We start from the raw sequence: 26,949 nt of genomic DNA, 5'->3' as shown, positions 1-26,949 counted from the left end.
CCTGGTGCAAACATTTAAGCAGTTCATCTTTGTTTGATGGCTTGTGACTAGGGTTGAGCGACCTTTACTTTTATAGGATCGGGTCGGGTTTCACGAAACCCGACATTTTCAAAAGTCGGGTCGAGTGAAATCGGCCGATCCTATAAAAAAGTCGGGGTCGGCCGAAACCTGAAACCCAATGCAGTGCATTGGGTTTCCATGGTTCCCAGGGTCTGAAGGAGCGGAAACTCTCCTTCAGGCCCTGCGATCCATATTTTAGTGTAAAATAAAGAATTAAAATAAAAAATATCACAATACTTACCCTCTGACGCGCCCTGGTACTAACCGGGAACCTTCCTTCCTTAGAATCAGCCTTCCAGGACCTTGCGGTGACGTCGCGGTGACGTCGCGGCTTGTGATTGGCCGCGTGGCCGCCCATGTGACCGCTCGCGCGACCAATCACAAGCCGCGACGTCACCGAAGGTCCTGGAAGGGCTGATTCTTAGGAAGGAAGGCTGCCGGAAAGAAGCAGGGAGCGTCCGAGGGTGAGTATATTCCTATTAGGTATATACTCACCCTCGGACGCGCCCTGCTTCTTTCCGGCAGCCTTCCTTCCTAAGAATCAGCCCTTCCAGGACCTTCGGTGACGTCGCGGTGACATCGCGGCTTGTGATTGGTCGCGCGAGCGGTCACATGGGCGGCCGCGCGGCCAATCACAAGCCGCGACGTCCCCGCGACGTCACCGCAAGGTCCTGGAAGGCTGATTCTAAGGAAGGAAGGTTCCCGGTTAGTACCAGGGCGCGTCAGAGGGTAAGTATTGTGATATTTTTTATTTTAATTCTTTATTTTACACTTAAATCTGAATTCCAATACCAATTCCCGATATAAACATATCGGGAATCGGTATCGGAATTCCGATTCTAGATTCAAAAGATCGCCGACTTCATGGCCGACCCCACACAGGGGTTTCATGAAACCCGACCTTGCCAAAAGTCGGCGACTTTTGAAAATTTTCGACCCGTTTCACTCAACCCTACTTGTGACTATCCATCTTCCTCTTGATTACATTCCAGAGGTTTTCAATGGGGTTCAGGTCTGGAGATTGGGCTGGCCATGACAGAGATTTGATGTGGTGGGCCTTCATCCACACCTTAATTGACCTAGCTGTGTGGCATGGTGCATTGTCATGCTGGAAAAACCAATTCTCAGAGCTGGGGAACATTGCCTGAGCAAAAGGAATCAACTGTTTTTCCAGCATAACCTTGTATGCGGCTTGATTCATACATCCTTTGCAAAGATTAACCTGCCCAAATCCAGCCTTGCTGAAGCATCCCCAGATTATCATCAATCCTCCACCAAATTTCACAGTGGGTGCAAGACACTGTGGCTTCTACGCCTCTCTAGGTCTCTGTCTAACCATTAGACGACCAGGTGTTGGGCAAAGCTGAAATATAGACTTATCAGAGAAGATTACCTTACTCCAGTCCTCTACGGTCCAATCCTTATGGTCTTTGGCAAACTTCAGCCTGGCTCTGCTTTGCTTCTCATTGATAAAATACTTTTTTCTAGCTTTACCTGACTTGAGTCCTGCCTCTAGGAGCCTATTACAAACTGTTCTTGCCATGTACTTCACTCCACATGCCATTTGCCATTCCTTTTGTAGCTCACTTGATGTCATCCTGCGGTTGCTAGGTGACATTCGAATAAGATGATGGTCATCCTGGTCAGTGGAGAGCCTTTTTCGCCCTCTGCTGGTCTGTGGCTTTGTTGTCCCCAATGTCTGCTGCTTTACCTTGTTGTAACGGACTGCTATCTTAGAAATTTTAAGGATGGAGGCAACATGATGCTCACTATATCCCTCTGCTAGTAAAGCCAGAATTGGGTCCTTCTTTTCCTCACTCAAGACTTTTCTTTTCACCTCCTTTGGCATATTTAAAAGTTATTTTTTCATTCCAATTACTTTTGGGATATTACTAGCACTTGTTTTGCCATCTAGCTCCTATTGCTAGAGGATTGTGAACACAACAGCAGGGTATTTTATACTTTCCTTCGTTAAATAAGATTTGGTTTAGCTGATCACATAATCAGAAGCACATTAAGTAGAATGAGGTGTACCCTGGTTGGAATTCAACTGACACTGGAATGGAATGGCTGTCAGACATGTAGAGAAGCTGATTTTTATAAAACTGTGCAGTGGTCTCTGAATTTTTGCCAGAGCTGTATAGGGTTAATCTGCAGGCAAATAACATTAAAATTCTGCCTGTTTGCCTTACTGGATTAGAGGCTACAGGGAGAAAATTAACTTGTTTTCTCCATGTAGCCACTTCCAATCATTGGGGCTGTGTTGGGGGCTGTTTTAGTCACCATCGACTACACCAGAGGTGGGGAACCTCAGACTCGTGGGCCATTTACAGCCCTTGATGACCTTTTATCCGGACCCACGCAGATTCCTGGGAATTCCGGTGCCTGGGCCTGCAGTTGTGTTTTGCCAGCCTCTGGCCCATTAATATCTTGCTCTGTGAGCACAAGGATGCTGCGTTCACTACTGAACACTGAGGAGTGTGCAATAAAAGATTATGTCCTGACACCAGTGATGTACTTTGTGGGTGAAGTTAGCGCACAATTTGTGCGTCCCCCGAAGGATGGTATAAATATCCAAATGGCCCTTGGCAAAGAAAAGATTCCCCACCCCCGCACTACACAATGAGCATGCTGTAATCGCTCCCTGGCACTTAGATTGACAGTCTGCGCAATCAAAGTGTAGGGGAGTGATTACATCACTCACATTAAAGTGAATGGTGACTGTAACTGCTCCCTGCACTGCCCCAATGACTGGAAGCAAGCAGCTACAGGGGAGATATCAGATCATTTTCTCCCTGTAGCTGTGCATTCCTTTAAACCAGACAGATATTATCATTAAATTAACCCTATTTTTGCAGTAAAATAGTGTTTCTGGACATAACAAGTTGTCTTTAATAAAGCCATTACACTGGAGGACATGATAGATCCCTGAAAATTATTGATAGACTTCACAGATTATTCTGGCACTAATATGTCCCCACTTTAGTCAAAGTTTTACTATCCAATAACCTCTTAGCCAAAGCAGTCTAGCTCAGTATAAGAGATATACAGGTGCTTCTCACAAAATTAGAATGTCATCAAAAAGTTAATTTATTTCAGTTCTTCAATACAAAAAGTGAAACTCATATTATATAGAGTCATTGAAAACAGGGTGATCTATTTCAAGTGTTTATTTCTTTGTAAATATTTTTCCCAGCAATATGTGCTCCTGAAGGATGATGATGGAACGCGATATTCTGATTCATGGATGATTTTTATTTCAAACTAGAACACAACTGATTTTGACGTCTTCCTCAGGTATAATGTCATGCATATAAACAGATCTATCTGAACACATTTTATAGCAGATATCCCTGCATGTGAATTTGGGTGGGGGCTGAAAGATCTGTTTTTCAGACACATTCAGATACTCAGATATGTAGGATTTTACACTTTTCTGACAATATTGATTATGGCTTACAGCCAATGAAAACTCAAAACAATTATCTCAGTAAATTAAAATACTTTATAACACCAGTTTGAAAAATGATTTTAACATCTAAAATGTTGGCCTACTGAAATGTATGTTCAGTAAATGCATTCAATACTTGGTCAGGGCTCCTTTTTCATCAATTACTGCATTAATGCAGTGTGGCACTGCTGAGGTGTTATGGAAGCCCAGGTTGCTTTGATAGCAGCCTTCAGCTCATCTGCATTGTTGGGTCTGGTGTCTCATCTTCCTCTTGACAATACCCCATAGATTCTCTATGGGATTAAGGTCAGACGAGTTTGCTGACCAATCAAGCACAGAGATACTGTTGTTTATAAACCAGATATTGGTACTTTTGGCAGTGTGGACAGGTGTCAAGTCCTGCTGGTGAATGAAATTTCCATCTCCAAAAAGCTTGTCGGCAGAGGGAAGCATGAAGTTATCGTAGACGGCTGTGCTGACTTTGATCTTGATAAAAACACAGAGGACCTACACCAGCAGATGACATGGCTCCCCAAAGCATCACTGATTGTGGAAATTTCACACTAGAGCTCAAGCAGCTTGGATTGTGTGCCTATCCACTCTTCCTCCAGACTCTGGGACCTTGATTTCCAAATGAAATACAAATTTTACTTTCATCTTAAAACAACACCTTGGACCACTGAGTAACAGTCCATTTATTTTTCTCCTTGGCCCAGGTAAGACACTTGTCTATTGGTCATGAGCGGCTTGACACAAGGAATGTGGCACTTGTAGTCCATGTCCTGGATACATCTGTGTGTTGTGGCTCTTGAAGCAATGACTCCAGCAGCAGTCTACTCCTTGTGAATCTCTCCCAAATTTTTGAATGGCCTTTTCTTAATAATCCTTTCAAGGCTGTGGTTATCCCAGTTGCTTTTGCACCTTTTTCTACCACACTTTTTCCTTCCACTCAACTTTCCATTAATATGCTTGAATACAGCACTCTGTGAACTGCCAGCTCCTTTAAACTGACCTTTGTGGCTTACCCTCCTTGTGGAGAGTGTCAATGACTGCCTTCTGGACATTTGTCAAGTCAGAAGTGTTCCCCATGATTGTGGAGCCTACTGAAACACACTAAGGGACATTTTAAATGCTTAGGAAGCCTTTGCAGGTGTTGTTAATTATTCTAATTTACTGAGATAATGATGTTTGGGTCTTCATTGGCTGTAAGCCATAATCATCAACATTAACAGAAGTAAACACTTGAAAAAGATCACTCTGTAATGACTCTATATAATATGTGAGTTTCACTTTTTGCATTGTAGAACTGAAATAAATTAACTTTTTCATGTTATTCTAATTTTATGACAAGCATCTGTAGTCTTTTCAGTCTATGCCATGGGAACTCTCACAGTAGACACTTTATTGTAACAGAGGAACGCCTCCGTTTGATGCTTTCAGACTTTTTTGAAGGAACATATATTTTTGAAAAGGATTGAGGATTGAGTAGATGGAAGGGCTCAGTTTTACAGGATGGAAGACAACATTTAGAACAGAAGAGTTTGGAAATATAAGCTGATGATGATCTTCGACACTCTTAGTGCAGGAATGAATGTGTCGCATGGATTTATGTCTTTTTACATCAACTAAGGAACTAAGGAATTTGCCCCTCAGACCATGTGCCTTGATTCTGACCTTTCATTCACCCCCCACATCCGATCACTGGCTCGCTCTTCTTACCTGCATCTCAAAAACATTTCTAGAATTCGCCCTTTTCTTACTTTCGACTCTGCAAAAACTCTTACTGTTTCACTTATTCATTCTCGTCTGGACTATTGTAACTCTCTACTAATCGGCCTCCCTCTTACCAAACTCTCCCCGCTCCAATCTGTCCTGAATGCTGCTGCCAGGATCATATTCCTCACCAACCGTTACACCGATGCCTCTACCTTGTGCCAGTCATTACACTGGTTACCCATCCACTCAAGAATCCAGTACAAAACTACTACCCTCATCCACAAAGCACTCCATGGCTCAGCACCACCCTACATCTCCTCTCTGGTCTCAGTCTACCACCCTACCCGTGCCCTCCGCTCCGCTGATGACCTCAGGTTAGCATCCTCAATAATCAGAACCTCCCACTCCCGTCTCCAAGACTTTACACGTGCTGCGCCGATTCTTTGGAATGCACTACCTAGGATAATACGATTAATCCCCAATCCCCACAGTTTTAAGCGTGCCCTAAAAACTCATTTGTTCAGACTGGCCTACCGCCTCAATGCATTAACCTAACGATCCCTGTGTGGCCTATATTAAAAAAAAAAAAAATTAATTAACTGGTTCATGCAGCTTTACATGAACACCCAAGCCTTACACTATGGCTGGTCCGAATAACTATAGCAATTGTTACCATCCACCTCTCGTGTCTCCCCTTTTCCTCATAGTTTGTAAGCTTACGAGCAGGGTCCTCATTCCTCCTGGTATCTGTTTTGAACTGTATTTCTGTTATGCTGTAATGTCTATTGTATGTACAAGTCCCCTCTATAATTTGTAAAGCGCTGCGGAATATGTTGGCGCTATATAAATAAAAATTATTATTATTATTATTATTATGTGGGGTCATCACAACAGAACCAGACTCCAATGAGAGGACAATAAAACATTCCTTATCTAAGAACTGGTCCAATATTTATGGACATAACTGTTTATCACTCATGGTAATTCTGCTTCATGTCACCTGTCTTATCTATGTTTTTTTTCTGTGATGTGTTGTGCATAAATATGTGATTCTCTAGAATTTCTTTTAGTCTATGCCTGATGAAGAGACCTGAGTAGTCTCGAAAGCTTGCAATTTTTTACCATCTTTGCAGTTAGCCATTAAAAGGTATCAACCACTGAGGACTCTCAATTCTAAATATCATTCTATCCACTGGCTAACAAGGTACCAAGATATATATCTTTCCTGTATCAACATTTAGAACAGTCAGTGTTGCTTTGGAAAACAACTAAAATATTAAGGTGGAAAACTATTCCTTATGGAGCCAGAATGAAAAGAGATAAGAGACAGAAATATCAGCTGAGTAGCAGCAAGTGTAAGGAAAAGTGGAAGATTTTGAACCATACTTGGATAAAAGAGGAAGAGGAAGATTTTGATCAGGGTCATTTGGATGTTTTGGGTTGTGATTATGATTTAAAAAGAGAAAACACAGTAGTTTGACCATAAATGGCTTCACCCAACCACTAACCATGAGTGGAGAAAAAGTTGTGTTGTTATCATTCATATTCTCTGAAAAAAGCCCAAGAAAGGTCAAATTCTGCTCGGGTATGTAAACTTTTGACCACAACTGTAAGTGCAGTCCACCTATCTAAACATTTAGTATTAAATTAGGTTGGCTTCTGAGGACAGGGACAGGACCAGTCCAGAGATATGAACTGGACTTGGACCAACAGGGAACACATAGTAATTTGAATTGTTTTGGATAAATTCATTGAAAGCTTTAGGGGTCAGAGGAAAGAAAGGAAAAGACTTAGAAATTGCAAGAATTATACAAATAGAAGGCCTCCTTTTAATTCAATATATTTTCCAAATTATAACCTGCATCCAGAGTATAATTTAAAAAATGCTACAATAATTTTTAAACTACAAAATAAGTAAATTGTTTCTTGGAATACCCTAAATGTTTTTTTATTTCTAAGGCTTAGAATTTTATTAAATCAAGTTTGTTGCTCAGGTATGGATGAAGCAGAAAGAAAATAGAAACGATAGCTTCAACTAGAGCTGCTTGACAAGGATATTGCTGCCAAAATTAACTTAAGAACCAGAATAAAATCTGAAAAGTTGACAAAGACAGTATGAATATACACCCACAAGATCATTGTTCAAACTACATATACTAAATGTATGCCCTAAATGCAGCTACAAGGATGTTGGCTGTGGCAATGCCCACAGTCAAAAGGTTTTGGGAGGAAATTAAAGCTCTATCCTGGAGAGTTGTTGGCTATGAAACTATGAATAATCTATGGTTATTGATACTTCATTATATCCAGACATAACTTCGTATAGTCAGGAGTCATTTGAAAAAAATAAATTACCATAGATAGATAGATAGATACTGTAGATAGATAGTGTAGATATTACAACATGTGCCTAATTAAGGCGTTGTTAAAGAGGTTGTGCAGGACTTTAACATTGATGTCCAATCAGTGGGAGTCCAACACCAGGCACCCTTGCCGATCAAATGTTGTCCGAAACTGCTCAGTTTCAGAGCTGCATCGACAAAATACTGGCCACGGCAGGGTACTGCACATCCACCCTCTATTGATTTGAATAGGTGGCAGATCTGTAAAACCCAGCTGCTGCCACTCTTCCGACAGCAAAGTTGTGCTGTGCACCTCTGTACCTGTACAGTTCCGGTCGGCGCCAATACCTCGAACAGCTGATCGGCGGGGGTGTTGGGTGTTACACACCCACCAATCAGATACTATTGACCTATCCTAAGGATGGACCATCAATGTTAAAGTCCTGGGCAACCTCTTTAAAACAATCTCTTGAAAATGCAGTTAATGGCAGATTGTTAAGATGTCTTTTGTATCTGTTTTGAAAAATAGATATCATTTTGGTGGTGGTCGGCAAGATGACTGAATGAGGTTCACAGCAAGGCTGAATTTGAAAAGAGTATGAACGCTCAGATCTTAATGAATTTCTTCTGGTTTAAGTGAGATGGAGGGAGGTAAAGATATGAATAAGATATGATGTTATGTACATTTCATACATATTGCCACTGTGATGCTAAGCCCTCTATTCTGTATCGCATCAGCCGCTACAGACATGAGGGTCAACTGAGAGGACTAACTTCTGATAAAAAGGCAGTCAGATCCCTTTAGGTCTCCACTAACCCAGATTGGCCAGTGAAGCTCCTTGCCTATGTTAGAACGACAGTAGAAGTTGAGTCTCTTGGACCACAAATGGGGGCTTGAAATGAGGAGATTGGTGAAGAATTCATACTTTAAAGTATATCAGAGGCTTAGCGAGAGGGGAGCAGGTGGAGCATGTGCAGTGGTTTTCAGATCTGGAGCAGGAGAATATCATAGTTGATTACTCCTGCAGCACCCACCCAATAGTATCTCTGTCAGCAGCAATCAGTTCTTTAGTCAGCACTGACAATCTGTATACCAGATGACTGGCACAACAATTATACAGAGTATACACAGAAGATGTTAATTGATTTATCTTACTTCTCCCTCTCTGTAGTCTGTACCTTTTTCAGTTTTTTAGATGTTTGGTTTTCTAGCTGATAAGGAGTTGTGCCCAATATTGTACCAGCTCCCATCTGACTCTGACAGTGATTTGTGCAGTGTTATAAAGGGGTAGTATAGGATTGCAGAGAGCACTTGTACTTAAAGTGAACAGAAGTCTGAATAAGTATACTGGAGGACTCCACAAAGGGAAATAAAAGGGAACAAATTCAAACTATTCAGCTCTTTCTTATAACAATAGCACAGACAAGTGTTTAGTACCGGAAGTTTAAAATGTCTGTGCACTGCATATATGCTTTTCAATTGATTGACAAGTTAATGATGTCCAATTAGCTCTAAAAGATCACTGGATGCTTGATTATGATTGCATTTGTTTAGAACTGTTCCCTATTCTTGTTTGCACAGGTTCTCTATTCATAATACCGCTGTTACCATCAGGGAAGTGAGACCAGAGCATTACGACATCCATACTGTCTCCTCACTTCCTGGGTTCTAGCAGGGCGGTCTCTCCTCCTTGAGTGATATATCTGGTGAATAGAACTGTAGTATTAGGAGAACTGTAGAACTCAGCAAGCATTCTGCTGTAACACTCTGAGCTATCAGTGATTTGTTCTGGTGTGTACAATTCTATCCCTGTATTTACACATAGTGATAACAGGGCAGAACAAGCAGACAGGTGCATCCTAAAAGAGCCTGAGCTGTGACTACCAAATCTGCTCTGAAAGTTGTCGGCTAGCGATTTATAACTATATCTCTCTTCAGAAGATGAGAGAGAGGTGAGCAGCGCCTATTACTGTATATAGAAATCAATGAGCTGTAGAGAGCTGACCAGGATGTTAAGAGTTAACTCCTATCCTGGAATATAACTACAGACACTCTGGGCCAAGCACTAGAGGTCGGGTTCCATATAAAAAAGCTGTATACTATTAAAGATAAAATATCTCCTGGCAGGACAATGAAAGATAGAGAAAGCAAGTCAATTGCAAATTTGCTTAATTTCATGCTGTTTACCTCATTAAAACAATCTAAGAACTTGAGAACACCCCTCTAAGGAACATTAACTGAGATGCATATTTTTTTATAATATAAGTCAATGGCCAATGTGTTCTATTTGTATGCCTATACATTATCATACTTCACACGTATACATTGGGGAATGCTTCAGACTTATATCTCCAATGGAAACATGAAATGTGAACAGTAACATACTGATGTAAAAAAAAAACAATATACATATACAAAAAAAGTTATGTTTATAAATTGGTTGAAGGGATGGGGCCGGAAAGCTTCAGATGAATGGTGGTGATGTTTCTATTTGGGTTGCAGTTACATAAAAACGTGTTATGCCATTATCCACATATTGATCCAGAAATCCAGCTTCATATGTTATACCATAATAATATTGTCCTTTGTTTCTTGGAGCAAAAAAAGTCCCCACGGCTCGAGCGTTGTGCATGTCTGCCTTCCTGTCAATTAGTTCCTTCACCATCTCGGGATTCTGGTTCACAATCGCTATGTGTAAAGCCGTTTCCCCTGGGTACAAGGAATGATAAGAATCACAAGTCTTTCATTTAAAGCCCATAACATTGCTAAGTAACCTTCTACTTGCCAGGTACATTCCATCTGATCTGCCTCGAGGAGGAATAATTGTCCATCTCTAAACTCTAGATTTATGAAGCTCTATTTTAGAGTTTAATATCATGTTAATCTCTGGGATATTATATTCAGTAAAAACAGATAATGTGATATTAATAAAAGGTAATGTTGCATCACAGGCAATGAATGGGGCATTTCAGCGATTGATGACAATGATTTGCTAATATGATAGAATCACAATTATCTTATTCATTAAGCTCCAGCGTGACGGTGCCAGCAAATTGGCTACTGGTATTTAAGTCATGTTTAAACTTGCACCCATGCAAATCTTGAAACTGTTAATGATTAGTTTTGAATTAGCAAGTTCCTCCAAGCCATCTATTCAATAATAGCTCACATTTCATCAGCTGCTATGTACCACAGAATTAGATATGTATGAAACATTGCCAAGGTGGAAGCAACAGCGATCAGCATCTTATTGGATTTAGTGATATCTTATATCGGTAGTTATTATAATATAGAAAATATTAAGCATCAGTTAAAGAGGTTTCCCTTCGTTTAGGTAATGTAAGCTGGAAAAAAGCAAAATGTGGAATATACTTTGTGTTTCAGTGCACGGTTATCTCCTTTGGTCTTGTGTACTATCAGTGTCAGTGCAGTGAGAAGAAATCATTCTCCAGGTTGTGTTAGCACACATGTCTAGTCCCCACACTGATGGAGCTCTTGACCGTAATGGACTAAACCTCACAGCATATTGGAAAAATGATTATCTTGCAAGTTAAAGTGCTCCCTGCAATACTGATGTCATATGGCTAGGGAACGCCCTTCGTGCCTGGTCGGCGGAGATCCAACTGCTAGAACATCCTCCTCGGAATAGAGGCTTTTATCAGACACTACTCCCAGTCCGATAAGGTGTCTTCAAATTGAATGGTGCTAGAGCTTTAGACGGGAAGGCAGAATGAGAACAAAATAGGGGCTTTACTTTGCCATGCGGCCCCTTGCTGGTTTATCTCTCTTTGGGTCCTCAAAAGTCAGATATTTATCCTAAAATTACGCCATCAATTTCCCCAGTGGAAATCTACTTTACAAAACAAATGTCTTTTAGACTTGTCGCATTAAGTCTGAATAAGTATTCCTTAAATACATCTGTCTCAGCCTTTGGTAAACTGCTGGAATTCTCCAGTTCTTATGACATTGGCTTTCCATTACTTTCAAAACTTTTGGTTTTGACCCAGTAGCCAGTGCAGAGCAGCAGTGCCGGTAACATGGATGCGTGCAGGGTTGTTGTTTTTCTAATATCTATCCCTAGACCTACAGTATATAAAGTATGTTTTAAAGTACTGGAAAACCCATTATTATTATGGTGATCAATGATAGGGGTATCAGTGTTTCATCCCTTTTTTAAAATTTTTCTTAAAGACGTAAAAATGCTGATTTTTGCCTTCAAAAAGAGTATTTATTTACACTGGACTGCCTTGTTACGTACGTTAGAATCTGGAGCAGATGGACTGGATCCTCCTTGGTTGTCTCGCCACTCTTCTCCCCCTCTATTTTTCCTTATTTTGTGGTTGCATTTGCATTTGTTGATTTCTGGATCTACTCACATGCACTCTGCCATAATACTAATTTAATATACGGTACTTTGCATATGATACATCTGTAGACGCTTCTATATCTGCCTCTTTGTGTGCTGGTTAATCCCAATGATGTACTGTGTATCCGATTGTTTGCCTCTTTTACTCTACTTTTGCAATCTCTTAACAAACTTTATCTGTGTAAAAAGAAATGCTGATTCTGGAGACATTAAATACCTAATTTGATCAAAACCTTTCTAGTTTTGTTAAAGGAAAAGTATACCTAGAAGTACACTATAAAATAAAACACCTAAGGAAAAGGAGGGGAAATGGAACACCACCAGACAATTTGATTACATTTTACATATAAATAGACAAATTTAACCCTCCGTCACATACAATATTCGGACTAACGAGTTCACATACAATGTGCCTGTCAGGCGCCTGCTGGAAAAATACCTATAATATCTAATGTTTGCAATTTCAGTGCTCTAAAAGTGATCAGTGACCTTCATAGGGATGTAATAATAGAGACTACACATAATCAGTTGCAAAAAAAAACATTTACTTAACATAAAATTAATAACTATGAAATACAAACTTTTCAAAACTCCCGCCAAATAGTCCCCAGTTCGACTCTCTCAAAAAAATGTACAAAGAAAATTTTTGAACACAAACTTAATTTTAAGGTACCTTAAGTACTATTAAAAACATATTCAATCAGAAGTAGATGCTGAGGTTTCCCCAGAAAAGTCACACTTGCAGAGCAAATAGCAAGAATTACACACCATTTTTGCATGTGTCAGGCAAATTGCTTTATGACATTTGAGACATTCATAATTTGAAAGCCTTCTGGTTCCGCTTTCCGTTTGGCAGGTGGTGCATCTCCTTCTTTTGTGAGGTGGTGCAGATGGTGACTTTTCACCATCATCTTCTGGGCGGAACCTTTTGAGCTGAACTTGAAGGCGAGAGGGGATACCGATTGTTTTCACGCTTCTCCTGCGTAGCTCTCCAAGTACTAGTTCATGGGCCAATTTTTTCAGATACAATCGTCTACGGAGTGGTTCAAGCTTGTTTTCAAGATAAATTACTTGTGAATTTATACCATCCCAATTCAACATAGCAAAAAATATGACCATTGGCCAGCGTTTGATGTTTCTGCTGACGTTGAAAGTGGAGCACATCTGATCTGCTGTATCCACACCCCCTTTGGTGGCATTGTAAAATGTAATTATCTCCGGTTTTTTTTCTGCCCCAGTCCCAGGATCGATGGCAGCATCATCATGAAGTGTTGATAGAAGAAGTACGATTTTTTTGGCATGTGGTACATAGGAAACTAAAGCCTTTCCATTATGGAATGCAAACATACTGCTGTACTGTTGTCTCTCTTTCACACTTACAAACTGTGGCGGCAATTCCCTTTTGTTTTTTCTTACAGTTCCCACATATGACAGCTTCTGAATTTTCAGATAATCAATCAGATCACAACTTGTAAACCAATTGTCAGCTGTAATATTGCGACCCGATCCAAATAAGGGTTCAGCCAGTCTTTTTACAACATCAATGGGTTTGTTGCTCACACAGTAAGGACCTTCTGGTTGTTTTCCTGCATAAACTTCCAGGTTGTAAGTGTAGGTCTTACTGGCATCAACAAGGGCATACATTTTTATTCCATATTTGTTTGGCTTTGATGGAATATATTGACGAAAGGCACATCTACCACGAAAACCAGGGAGCATTTCGTCAATAGTGAGATTCTCTCCAGGGTAATAACTTTGTTTACTGTTTACAACAAATCTTTGAAATATATCACGAATTGGAGCAAGTCGGTCATGTGTTTTGCGTTCGGTTCGGGTAGTTCTGTCGTGAAACCGAAGGCAACGAATTAGAATCTTGAATCTGTTTATGGACATAACAAGGCTAAATTTTTCAACTCCATCCCCATCTTTACCCCAAAGTTCCTCCAAACTTTGTCTATTTGCCCTTTAAGCTCCTGCAAGGTACAGTAATCCAAAAAAAGCACGCAGTTCTATTTCATCTGTTGGCTTGATGGTTCTGTTGCAGATGTACTTGTCCTTTATAATGTCTATATATTGGTTGGTATATGTGACAATAGAGTCCAGAATGTCATCTGTAAATATACTGTTCCAGCATTCAACTGCAGTTTTTGCATTACGTGCAGTTCCTATTACTGCAGGAAGGTGAGTAATAATGTTTAAAGGTTCCCTACGTTTTTTCTGGAATGGCTTCTTGTTCCATTTAGTATTTTTATCTTTTCCAATATAATATGATCCAACTTCTTCATCCTCACCACTGTCACCATCTTGCTCTGTTTCAGAATCCAGGACACATTCTTCCACCTCATCATGAGAATCAATCTCAATTTCCTCTCCTAAATCCTCATTCAGTGTGAGGTCTCTATCATCTAACAGCATGTTTGTTACTTCCTCAACATCAAGTTGTTTGGATAAATTGTACATTTTCCTCTCCATTTCAGCAGATAATCTGAAGCAAGAGAAGGAATATGTTAGGGAACTACTGTATATGCCTGAGCAGCACACTTTCTTTTATAAAATCTCCCTTATTTCTATGAAATATCCTCACATTTTGTGCTATACATTCATAAAACAAGCTAAATAAACTATTGTGATGAATAAAAACATAAAATACCAACCTTACTGAATGTGACGTATTCACATACAATGAGCCTGAGAGATCTGTGCAGCTATATCCTCTCCCCTGAAGCTCTGAAATCCAACTGTGATATCAGGTTTCACAGACCTTCAAGAGACAGGAGACTACCTGGAGGGAGGGGGTTTCCTCACAATCTGGTGAGGAAGGAGAAATGAAAGTAAAAGAGAAGCGCCTGTCAGATCAGTTGTATGTGACGGAGGGTTAACAAGCTGCTGTACACTAAAATGCAGGGGCACAAGTTACCAATAAAATGCAAAAGGCATATAAATATTCAATCCGCAAGTAAGCCGCCACAGAAAAGTACAAATGACCGCAAACATATAATAGCAGCAATGGCAGAAAAAGTACAATGTGCAGATACAGTGATCTACAGATACAATATATATGACGGTGATAAACCAATATCTACCCGCAGAGTGATCAGAATGTAAAGCAAAAGAGACTAGAATAGAGTCCAGGATAAATAAAAATGAACAGGTCAAGGCAAACTAACTAAAGTGTAAGGGGTAATCATTATGGCAACAATGCCATGGAAATCCAATGAGAGTGATAATCAAAATTAAAGTGCACAGTGCAAGCAAGGTAAATAAAGGTGGCACTGCATTAATTTAGGTAGACGGATGGCAAACAAGCCTATGCACACTACAAACACAACTTATAGTAATAGGTGTGGTAACCCGAGTGTCCAAAGAATATTGTCCTAAACACTCACAACCGTCTCCCAAAGGAGAGCTTAAAATGTTCCTATAGTTTTCATTGAAATATTATGGAGAAGATTAACAAGATATAATTATGGAGAAATGACTGGGATTTTTTTCTTTATGTTTCCTGCATTTAATATTGCTCTAAGTCAAACTGGATATTTTTTTGTTTGTTTTGTCTTTTTTTGGAGTTAGAAGTCTTGTGAGGTTGGTGCATTACCTTCTCATAACCTATAAGTGGCACTGTTGTTACTGTCCTATTTCTAAAGACCATCAGTTACCCATCAGTGCTTTGTGTTAATGCAGAGCAGTGACTGCACAGTACTAACAGAATGCCCTTCTGTTGTTTTATCTCTAGTAGCATTTCATGTGGACTTTTAGAGCCTCTCTACATATTCATTGTATCCTTTTAGGAATTTAGAAAACCTTATATTTACTTGAGTTCTAAAATTGTTATTCTAATCACCAAACTTTGATGCCAACAGGGTTCCTTGTAGACCAAAGACATTTAATTGGCCATCGAGTCTCACTGCAACCCATTGACATGTCTCTTATTATATTCAGTGGGTGAAGTTACCCTGGGCCCAAATGGGGTAACCACTACTCTTAACTACATTGGGGGAAATAAGTATTTGATCCCTTGCCGATTTTGTAAGTTTGCCCGCTGACAAAGACATGAACAGTCTATAATTTTATGGGTAGGTTAATATTAAAATTGAGAGATAAAATATCAAAAATAAAATCCTGAAAATCACTTTGCATAAATTATATACCGTATTTTTCGGACTATAAGACGCACCACAATTTTTCAGAAGGAAAATAGGGAAAAAAATATAATGTGTCACATGGGGGTCCGTCTTACAGTCCAATTTCAGCTTACTGGGGGGATGGGCACAGGTGGAAGAGTGGTCACAGGGGTTGTTCGGTGGTCCAGGCTGGTGCGGTGGCCTCTGGGAAATCCCATCTCAGCCTGGTGCGGCGGTGGTGGTGCTCCTCAGTGGGGCGGTGGTGGTGCTCTGTGGTGCTCCTCTGTGGGGCGGCGGTGGCGGTGCTCCTCTGGCGGTGGCATTTCGTGAAAGCCCGGAGGTCCCCGCAGATCCAGTGCTGTGATGCGGTGGCCTCCAGGAAAATGGCCGCCAGGGGCAGCACATGCTCAGATTCAGATCTCGGCAACGAGATATCGTCACACGATCTTGGGACGAGATCTCGTTGCCGAGATCTGAATCTGAGCATGCGGTGGCCTGCAGGAAAATGGCCGAGATTCAGATGTCGGCAACGAGATCTCAAGAGACGAGATCTTTGGACGAGATTTTGTTGCCGAGATCTGAATCTGAGCATACGCTGCCCCGGTGGCCATTTTCCCAGAGGCTACCGCATCACAGCACTGAACCTGCAGGGGGCCTCCGGGCTTTCATGAAATGCTGGCGGAACCTCGCCATACCACAGATGAAGACCACTGCCGCCACCCCACAAAGGATCACAACTGCTACACCAGCCTGGGAAGGGACGCTGTAGCGTCAGACCGCCATAGTATTTGTAAGTATATTCCGACCATAAAACGCACCCGCATTTTCCCCAAAGCATGGTACAAATATGGTACATTTATTTGCATTTTGCTGTAAGAAATAAGTATTTGATCCCCCACAAGACAATACTTGGTGGCAAAACCCTTGTTGGCAAGCACAGCAGTCAGATGTTTTTTGCAGTTGATGATGAGGTTTGTGCACATGTCAGGAGCTATTTTGGTCCACTCCTTTTTGCAAATCATCTCTAAATCATTAAGATTTTGAGGCTGTCGCTTGGCAACTCGGAGCTTCAACTCCCTCCATAAGTTTTCTATGGGATTAAGGTCTGGAAACTGGCTAGGCCACTCCATGACCTTAATGTGCTTCTTTTTGAGTCACTCATTTGTTGCCTTGGCTGTATGTTTTGGGTCATTGTCTTGCTGGAAGACCCAGCCACGACCCATTTTTAATGTCCTGAAGGAGGGAAGTTGTCACTCAGGATTTTACGGTACATGGCTCCATCCATTCCTTGGCCTCTCTCCTCTGTCAATCCCTGCATTGGCTCCCCATTACCCAAAGACTCCAGTTCAAAACACTAACCATGGCATACAAAGCCATCCACAATTTGTGTACTCCATACATCTGTGACCTCGTCTCCCGTACTTACCTGCACGCAACCTCTGATCCTCACAAGATCTCCTTCTCTACTCCCCTTTTATATACAAGATTTCTTTTACACATCACCCCACTCTGGAACTCTTTATCACAACATATCAGACTCTAGCCTACCACAGAAACCTTCAAAAAGAACCTGTAGATCTACCTCTTCCGACAAGCCTACAACCTGCAGTAACCTCCAATCGACCAAACTACTGCATAACCAGCTCTACACTTGCCTACTGTATCCTCACCCATCCCTTGTACATTGTGAACCCTCAAGGGCAGGGTCCGCTCTCCTCCTGTACCAGTCGTGACTTGTATTGTTTAAGATTACTGTACTTGTTTTTATTATGTACACACGTCCTCACATGTAAAGTGCCGTGGAATTAATGGCGCTATAATAATAAATAATAATAATTCTCCCATTGATGTGGTGAAGTAGTCCTGTGCCCTTAGCAGAGAAATACCCCAAAACATAATGTTTCCACCTCGATGCTTGACAGTGGGGATGGTGTTCTTTGGGTCATAGGCATTATTTCTCTTCCTCCAAACATGGCCAGTTGAGTTAATGCCAAAGACCTCAATTTTTTTATCATTTGACCATATCACATTCTCCCAATCCCATTATTTCTTATTTTTAGGGACTCTATAGCGACAGGGTCTGTTCCGCAGGACTGGCGCATAGCAAATGTGGTGCCAATATTCAAAAAGGGCTCTAAAAGTGAACCTGGAAATTATAGGCCAGTAAGTCTAACCTCTATTGTTGGTAAAATATTTGAAGGGTTTCTGAGGGATGTTATTCTGGATTATCTCAATGAGAATAACTGTTTAACTCCATATCAGCATGGGTTTATGAGAAATCGCTCCTGTCAAACCAATCTAATCAGTTTTTATGAAGAGGTAAGCTATAGGCTGGACCACGGTGAGTCATTGGACGTGGTATATCTCGATTTTTCCAAAGCGTTTGATACCGTGCCGCACAAGAGGTTGGTACACAAAATGAGAATGCTTGGTCTGGGGGAAAATGTGTGTAAATGGGTTAGTAACTGGCTTAGTGATAGAAAGCAGAGGGTGGTTATAAATGGTATAGTCTCTAACTGGGTCGCTGTGACCAGTGGGGTACCGCAGGGGTCAGTATTGGGACCTGTTCTCTTCAACATATTCATTAATGATCTGGTAGAAGGTTTACGCAGTAAAATGTCGATATTTGCAGATGATACAAAACTATGTAAAGCAGTTAATACAAGAGAAGATAGTATTCTGCTACAGATGGATCTGGATAAGTTGGAAACTTGGGCTGAAAGGTGGCAGATGAGGTTTAACAATGATAAATGTAAGGTTATACACATGGGAAGAAGGAATCAATATCGCCATTACACACTGAATGGGAAACCACTGGGTAAATCTGACAGGGAGAAGGACTTGGGGATCCTAGTTAATGATAAACTTACCTGGAGCAGCCAGTGCCAGGCAGCAGCTGCCAAGGCAAACAGGATCATGGGGTGCATTAAAAGAGGTCTGGATACACATGATGAGAGCATTATACTGCCTCTGTACAAATCCCTAGTTAGACCGCACATGGAGTACTGTGTCCAGTTTTGGGCACCGGTGCTCAGGAAGGATATAATGGAACTAGAGAGAGTACAAAGGAGGGCAACAAAATTAATAAAGGGGATGGGAGAACTACAATACCCAGATAGATTAGCGAAATTAGGATTATTTAGTCTAGAAAAAAGACGACTGAGGGGCGATCTAATAACCATGTATAAGTATATAAGGGGACAATACAAATATCTCGCTGAGGATCTGTTTATACCAAGGAAGGTGACGGGCACAAGGGGGCATTCTTTGCGTCTGTAGGAGAGAAGGTTTTTCCACCAACATAGAAGAGGATTCTTTACTGTTAGGGCAGTGAGAATCTGGAATTGCTTGCCTGAGGAGGTGGTGATGGCGAACTCAGTCGAGGGGTTCAAGAGAGGCCTAGATGTCTTCCTGGAGTAGAACAATATTGTATCATACAATTATTAGGTTCTGTAGAAGGACGTAGATCTGGGGATTTATTATGATGGAATATAGGCTGAACTGGATGGACAAATGTCTTTTTTCGGCCTTACTAACTATGTTACTATGTTACTCACAGAATCATCCAGGTGTTCATTAGCAAACTTCAGATTGGCCTGCACATGTGCTTTCTTGAGCAGGGGGACCTTGCGGGCACTGCAGGATTTTAAACCTTTATGGTGTAATGTGTTACCAATGGTTTTCTTGGTGATTGTGGTCCCAGCTACCTTGAGATCATTAACATGTTCCCCCATGTAGTTTTAGGCTGATCTCTCACCTTCCTCATGATCAAGGATACCCCAAGAGGTGAGATTTTGCATGGTGCACTAGATCGATGTCGATTGACAGTCATTTTGTATTTCTTCCATTTTCCTACTATTACACCAACAGTTGTCTCCTTCTCACCCAGCGTCTTACTTATAGTTTTGTAGCCCATTACAGCTTTGAGCAGGTCTATGTCTTGTCCCTGACATCCTTAGAAAGCTATTTGGTCTTGCCCATTTTGTAGAGGTTAGAGTCTGACTGATTAACCCCTTAATCCCATTGGACGTACTATCCCGTCACGGTGACTGGGACTTAATTCCCAGTGACGGAATAGTCCGTCCAGTGCGATCAACTGCGCTCATGGGGGGAGCGCGGCCGATCGTGGCCAGGTGTCAGCTGACTATCGCAGCTGACATCTGGCACTATGTGCCAGGAGTGGTCATGGGCCACCCCCGGCACATTAACACCTGGCACACTGCGATCAAACATGATCACAGTGTTACGGCGGTATAGGGAAGCATCGCGCAGGGAAGGGGCTCCCTGAGTGCTTCCCTGAGACCCTCGGAGCAACTCGATGTGATCACCTGGCTCCGAGGGTCTCTTACCTCCTCCCTGCAGGCCCGGATCCAAAATGGCCAAAGGGCTGCATCCAGGTCCTGCAGGGAGGTGGCTTACCAGCGCCTGCTCAGAGCAGGCGCCGGCAAGCCTCCCTGCTGTGCCTCTGTGATCGCTGATCTGACACAGTGCACAGCAAAGTGTCAGATCAGCGATCTCTCAATATAATGTGTTGCCCCCCCTGGGGCAAAGTAAAAAAGTAAAAAAAAAAAATTACATGTGTAAAAAAAAAAAAAAAAATCCTAAATAAATAAAAATATATATATATTGTTCCAATAAATACATTCCATTATCAAAATAAAAAAAAAAAACAATAAAAGTACACATATTTAGTATCGCTGCATCCGTAACAACCCGACCTATAAAACTGTCCCACTAGTAAACCCCTTCAGTGAACACCGTTAAAAAATAAAAAATCGAGGCAAAAAACAACCCTTTATTATCATACCACCAAACAAAAAGTGGAATAGCACGCGATCAAAAAGACAGATATAAATAACCATAGTACCGCTGAAAATGTCATCTTGTCCCGCAAAAAATGAGCCACCATACAGCGTCATCAGTGAAAAAATAAAAAAGTTATAATCCTCAGAATAAAGCGATGCAAAAATAATTCTTTATTCTATAAAATAGTTTTTATCGTATAAAAGCGCCAAAACATAAAAAAATAATCTAAATGAGGTATTTCTGTAATCGTACTGACCCGAAGAATAAAACTGCTTCATCAATTTTACCACACACGGAACGGTATAAACGCCCTTCCCCCCCCCAAAAGAAATTCATGAATAGCTGTTTTTTGTCATTATGCCTCACAAAAATCGGAATAAAAAGCGATCAAAAAATGTCACTTACCCGAAAATGTTACCAATAAAAACGTCAACTCGTCCCGCAAAAAACAAGACCTCACATTACTCTGTGGACCAAAATATGGAAAAATTATAGCTCTCAAAATGTGGTAACGCAGAAAAATATTTTTTGCAGTAAAAAGCGTCTTTTAGTCTGTGACAGCTGCCAATCATAAAAATCCGCTAAAAAACCCGCTATAAAAGTAAATCAAACCCCCTTCATCACCCCCTTAGTTAGGGAAAAATTAAAAAAAAATTAAAAATGTATTTATTTCCATTTTCCCATTAGGGTTAGGGCTTGGGTTAGGGCTAGGGTTAGAGTTAGGGTTAGGGTTAGGGTTGGGTTTAGGGTTAGGGTTGGGGTTAGGGTTTGGATTACATTTACGGTTGGGATTAGGGTTAGGGGTGTGGTTAGGGTTAGGGGTGTGGTTAGGGTTATGGTTGGGGTTAAGGGTGTGTTGGAGTTAGGGGTGTGGTTAGGGTTGGGGTTAGGGGTGTGGTTGGGATTAGGGGTGTGTTTGGGTTAGGGTTTCAGTTAGAATTTGGGGTTTGTATTGTTTAGGCACATCTGGGGCTCTCCAAACGCAACATCGCGTCCCATCTCAATTCCAGCCAATTTTGCATTGAAAAGTCGATTGCTCCTTCCCTTCCGAGCTCTGCCATGCACCCAAACAGTGGTTTATCCCCAAAAAAGGGGATATCAGCGTACCCAGTACAAATTGCACAACAACGTTTGGGGTACAATTTCTTCTGTTAACCTTGGGAAAATAAAAAATTGGGGGCGAAAATTTCATTTTTGTGAAAAAATATTATTTTTTATTTTTACAGCTCTACATTATAAACTTCTGTGAAGCACTTGGTGGGTCAAAGTGCTCACCACACATCTAGATAAGTTTCTTAGAGGGTCTACTTTCCAAAATGGTGTCACTTGTGTGGGGGTTTCAATGTTTAGGCACATTAGTGGCCCTCCAAAAGCAACATGGCGTCCCATCTAAATTCCAGCCAATTTTGCATTGAAAAGTCAAATGGCGCTCCTTCCCTTTCGAGCTCTGCCATGCGCCCAAACAGTGGTTTACCTCCACATATGGGGTAACGGGGTACTCAGGACAAATTGTACAACAACTTTTGGGGTCCATTTTCTCCTCTTACCCTTTGTAAAATATAACAAACTGGAGCTGAAGTAAATTTTTTGTGAAAAAAAATTAAATGTTCATTTTTTTTAAACATTCCAAAAATTCCTGTGAAGCACCAGAAGGGTTAATAAACTTCCTGAATGTGGTTTTGAGCATCTCATGTTGTAAAAATGAGAAATTGCTGGTCAAATTTTAACCCTTATAACTCCCTAACAAAAAAAAATTGTTTGCAAAATTGTGCTGATGTAAAGTAGACATGTGGGAAATGTTACTTATTAAGTATTTTGTGTGACATATCTCTGTGATTTAAGGGCATCAAAATTCAAAGTGGAAAAATTGCGAAATGTTCAAAATTTTCACCAAATTTCCATTTTTTTCACAAATAAACGCAGGTAATATCAAATAAATTTTACCACTTTCATGAAGTACAATATGTCATGAGAAAACATTGTCAGAATCACCAGGATCCGTTGAAGCGTTCCAGAGTTATAACCTCATAAAGGGACAGTGGTCAGAATTGCAAAAATTGGCCCGGTCATTAACGTGCAAACCACCCTCGGGGCTTAAGGGGTTAATTGAGTCTGTGGACAGGAGTCTTTTATACAGGTGACTATGTAAGACAGCTGTCTTACATAGCACCCTGGACCAAGTAGCACCCCTCACCCTCAGAACCTCCAAGCACAGAGTAAAACAGCCCTGGCTCACATCACAAACTCGGCTTCTCCAGCGATGCTCTAGAAGTGCTGAACGCTTATGGAGGAAAACTCGCACACCAGAAGACTTCATACACTTCAAATTTATGTTAAGAACCTATAACTCTGCCCTTCACCTCACCAAACAGACCTACTACACCACCCTGATCTCCTCACTATCCAACAACCGCAAGAAACTTTTTGACACCTTTCACTCCCTCCTCAGGCCAAAAGCACAAGCCCCTATCATAGACATTTGTGCTGATGACCTGGCCTCCCACTTTATAGAGAAAATAGATAATATCTGACAGGAAATCCGCTCCCAGTCACTATGTGCTGTGACTCCCATCCCTCGCTGCATTTCCCCTGGCTCACTCTCCACATTTGATCCCATCATAGACGAAGTCTCCAGACTCCTTTCTTTTTCTCGTCCAACTACATGCACAACCATCCCCATTCCCTCACATCTCCTCCAGTCGGTCTCTCCAATCGTCACAACTCACCTAACTAAAATTTTTATTCTCTCGATCTCCTCTGGCATCTTCCCATCCTCCTTCAAACACTCTATCATTACTCCATTATTAAAGAAACCCTCTCTCGATCCATCCTGCACAAATAACTGCAGACTAGTCTCTAACCTCCCCTTCATCTCTAAACTCTTGGAGCGCCTGGTCTACTCCCGCTTTACCTGTTACCTCTCCACTCACTCCCTCCTAGACCCTTTAAAGTCCGGCTTCTGCCCCCTACATTCGACAGAAACTGCACTCATTAAAGTGACCAATGACCTTCTGACAGCAAAGTGTAGCGATGACCACTTTCTGCTCATTCTTCTCGACCTCTCTGCAGCTTTTGACACTGTTGTCCACCATCTCCTACTTTCTAGGCTCCAGTCACTAGGCATTAAGGATATTGCCCTCTCCTGGTTCTCATCCTATCTTTCTGACCGCTCCTTTAGTGTTTTGTTCGTTGGCTCCACTTCGTCCCCTCTTCCTCTCACTGTCAGGGTACCTCAGGGCTCAGTCCTTGGCTCACTTCTCTCTCTACACGGCCCCAATTGGACAGACCATCAGCAGATTTGACTTTCAGTACCATCTTTATGCCGATCACACACAACTATATATGTCATCCCCTGACCTTACTCCCACTGTACTGCAGAACGCCAGTGACTGTCTGTCCTCAGTCTCCGACATCATGTCCGCCCTCTATCTGAAACTCAACCTCTCCAAAACTGAACTTCTTCTTCTCCCACTGTTTAATAACCTCCCTAAATCTGACATTTCCCTCTCCATGGGTGGCACCATAATAACACCCCGGCAGCAGGCGCGCTGTCTGGGTTTTATGTTTGACACCAATCTCTCCTTCACTTCCCATATACAATCTCTTGCCCGCTCGTGCCGCTTACACCTAAAGAACATCTCTAGAATCCGCCCTTTTCTCACCATGAAAACAACAAAAACCCTCACTGTTGCCCTGATCCACTCCTGCCTGGACTACTGTAATACTCTATTAATTGACCGCCCCCTCACTCCACTTTCCCCTCTTCAGTCTATCCTTAATGCAGCAGCCAGGGTCATCTACCTGGCTAATCGGTATTCAGATGCAGCCACTCTTCACCAGTCATTACACTGGCTGCCCTTTCATTATAGGATCCAATTGAAAGTACTTGTTCTCACCCACAAAGCTCTTCACAGTGCGGCACCCCCTTACATCTCCTCCCTTATTTCTGTCTATCAGCCTAACCAACCTCTACGCTCTGCAAATCACTTTAGACTAACCTCTTCACTAATCCGTACCTCCGACTACCGTCTCCAAGACTTTTCCCGCGCTGCGCCAATCCGCTGGAATGCTCTACCCCAAGAAATTAGGACCATTCACATTTTGCATAGTTTTAGGCGTGCCCTCAAAACATATTTGTTCAGAGCGGCCTATCACGTTCCCTAATCAAAGTCATTTTATGTGTAAGGGCGCGTGTGTAGCCCCATTCACTATCTTCATCTATCCCCCACTCCTTCAAAATGGCTGGACCATCATTGTAAATACATTATTGTAAATACACACCTGTACTTTATATCTCCCCCACCTCATTGTAGATTGGAAGCTCTCATGAGCAGGGTCATCTTATTTGGCTTTAATTATTGTATTGTTAAGGTTGTTACTTATGACTCGCGTTTGAAACTGTTAAACTGAAAAGCGCTGTGGAATATGTTGGTGCTATATAAATAAAGTTAACTCGCAGACAACGAGTTGATTGCGACCGTCTAACTGGTCTGTAGGAGCCAGGACTCTTACTGGTTGGTAGGGGATCAAATACTAATTTCTCACTGCAAAATGCAAATAAATTTATAGATTTATACATTGTGATTTTCTGGATTTTATTTTTGATATTCTATCTCTCAATGTTAAAATTAACCTACCCTTAAAATTATAGACTGTTCATGCCTTTGTCAGTGGGCAAACTTACAAAATCAGCAAGGGATCAAATACTTATTCCCCCCCCTGTATATGCAGTTAATACTGTGATATAGATATGCTGTGCGGTAAAATAAGGAAGCATAGTGTCCCTGCACTACAAATCTCCATTCTGTAGACCTTAAGTTACTTTAAGCCTGCATAGAATGGCAGGATCTTGCACTGGACGACGTGGGGCGGCATGGTGACCTCACTGCACCAGGACTCACCAGGACCCCTATTACATAGGGGTCACAATGTGCACAGTTTTATATTTTTTGAGGGGCACTTGCACATTGCATTAATATATTTTCTAGAGGGCAATTTTGCCATCTAAAGGGCACAAAGGGGCATTTTACTTTGTAAGGAACACCACTGGCAGACACAGACCCTGTGCACAAACAGTACATGGGCACTTTACAGTTCAATAGTTCATCACAATGCACAATTTCGCCTGCTTTGAAGGTGGAAATTGTCCCGCTTAGGTCGTCCTGGGCCCCTGGTTGCTCCATAGAGATGTCTGCTCTAGAGGGGCACAGTGGTAGGTATAATGCGGAGCAGTAAGAGGAGCCCTGTTTTGTGCATGCAGCAGTTACAATAATAAAGACATACACAGCAGCTGTGGCTCAGCATTGGGGTGACAGTGGGATGAGGATTTTGTGACTTTATTGTAAACTCTGCAGGCGAGTCGTGGCTGGAAGAGGTTGTCATGTTGGTCTGGGCCAGATGGAAAAGATGGGAAAAGTGACCCCATCAGAAAGAACGTCAGCAGTAAGTCATTATCTATAACTGTACTGTAATCTTTCTGGTAACTACTACTATGTGAATGGTCACCATGTGGTGGTAATATTAGTGTTGGTGTTTGTATAGAGATTTATTCTCAGTAACATCATCTACTAAGGCTCCCTTATAACCACAATTAGGGTGCACACCTGTAGTTGTAAACATGGTTATCTGGTTAGCGGCCGGCCCAGATGTTTGCACCTCATTCCCTAAGGTGACTAGCTATGCCTCTGGCAGTGGTATATAAAAAAACTTCAGTGCCTCTAAGTCACAAATTATGATGTGGTTAAAGGGGTTGCCCACTGCTCGGAGGACCCCTTCTGAATAACAGCCTTTATTCGCCTTCAGCGCCATTCCAGCAATGTCAGCACCATGTCTCTCAGGGTTCGAGCACTGTTGCTATGTCACTTGAGCCCTGCAACTAATCGGAAGACACTTCACTCTCCATTCCTTCCGATGTAACTGATCTTCAGAGGAAGTCAGAGAGCAGCCGCAGCTCTCATTTCTTCCAGATGTCATCTTATTCCTAAGGAAATGAGAGTGAAATGGCTGCTGATTGGCTGCAGGGTTCACATACCCTTACTACAGCATGTGAGCCTGAGGGACCTGGTGCTGGCATTGCTGGAAAGACG

The 26,949-nt window shown here is 41.7% G+C and overlaps 1 protein-coding gene across 3 annotated transcripts in view; it reads right to left on the bottom strand.

Moving 5' to 3' along the window:
* The window catches only part of LOC138638232 (transient receptor potential cation channel subfamily V member 6-like), a 129,224-nt gene that overhangs the window by 77,381 nt on the left and 24,894 nt on the right, over positions 1 to 26,949 (bottom strand). For 2 of the 3 annotated variants that reach the window (XM_069727379.1, XM_069727380.1), the window contains exon 4: positions 10,139 to 10,279. The exons of the other annotated variant lie outside the window; for it this stretch is intronic. In XM_069727379.1, the coding sequence (XP_069583480.1) occupies positions 10,139 to 10,279 (141 nt within the window). The remainder of the gene's footprint in view (positions 1 to 10,138; positions 10,280 to 26,949) is intronic. 3 annotated transcript variants of the gene reach the window in all.

This window comes from Ranitomeya imitator, chromosome 5 (assembly GCF_032444005.1).
Source record: "Ranitomeya imitator isolate aRanImi1 chromosome 5, aRanImi1.pri, whole genome shotgun sequence".
NCBI lineage: Eukaryota > Metazoa > Chordata > Amphibia > Anura > Dendrobatidae > Ranitomeya > Ranitomeya imitator.
The sequence above is the reverse complement of the archived record's forward strand: the minus strand, read 5'-3'. Positions and strand labels throughout refer to the sequence as shown.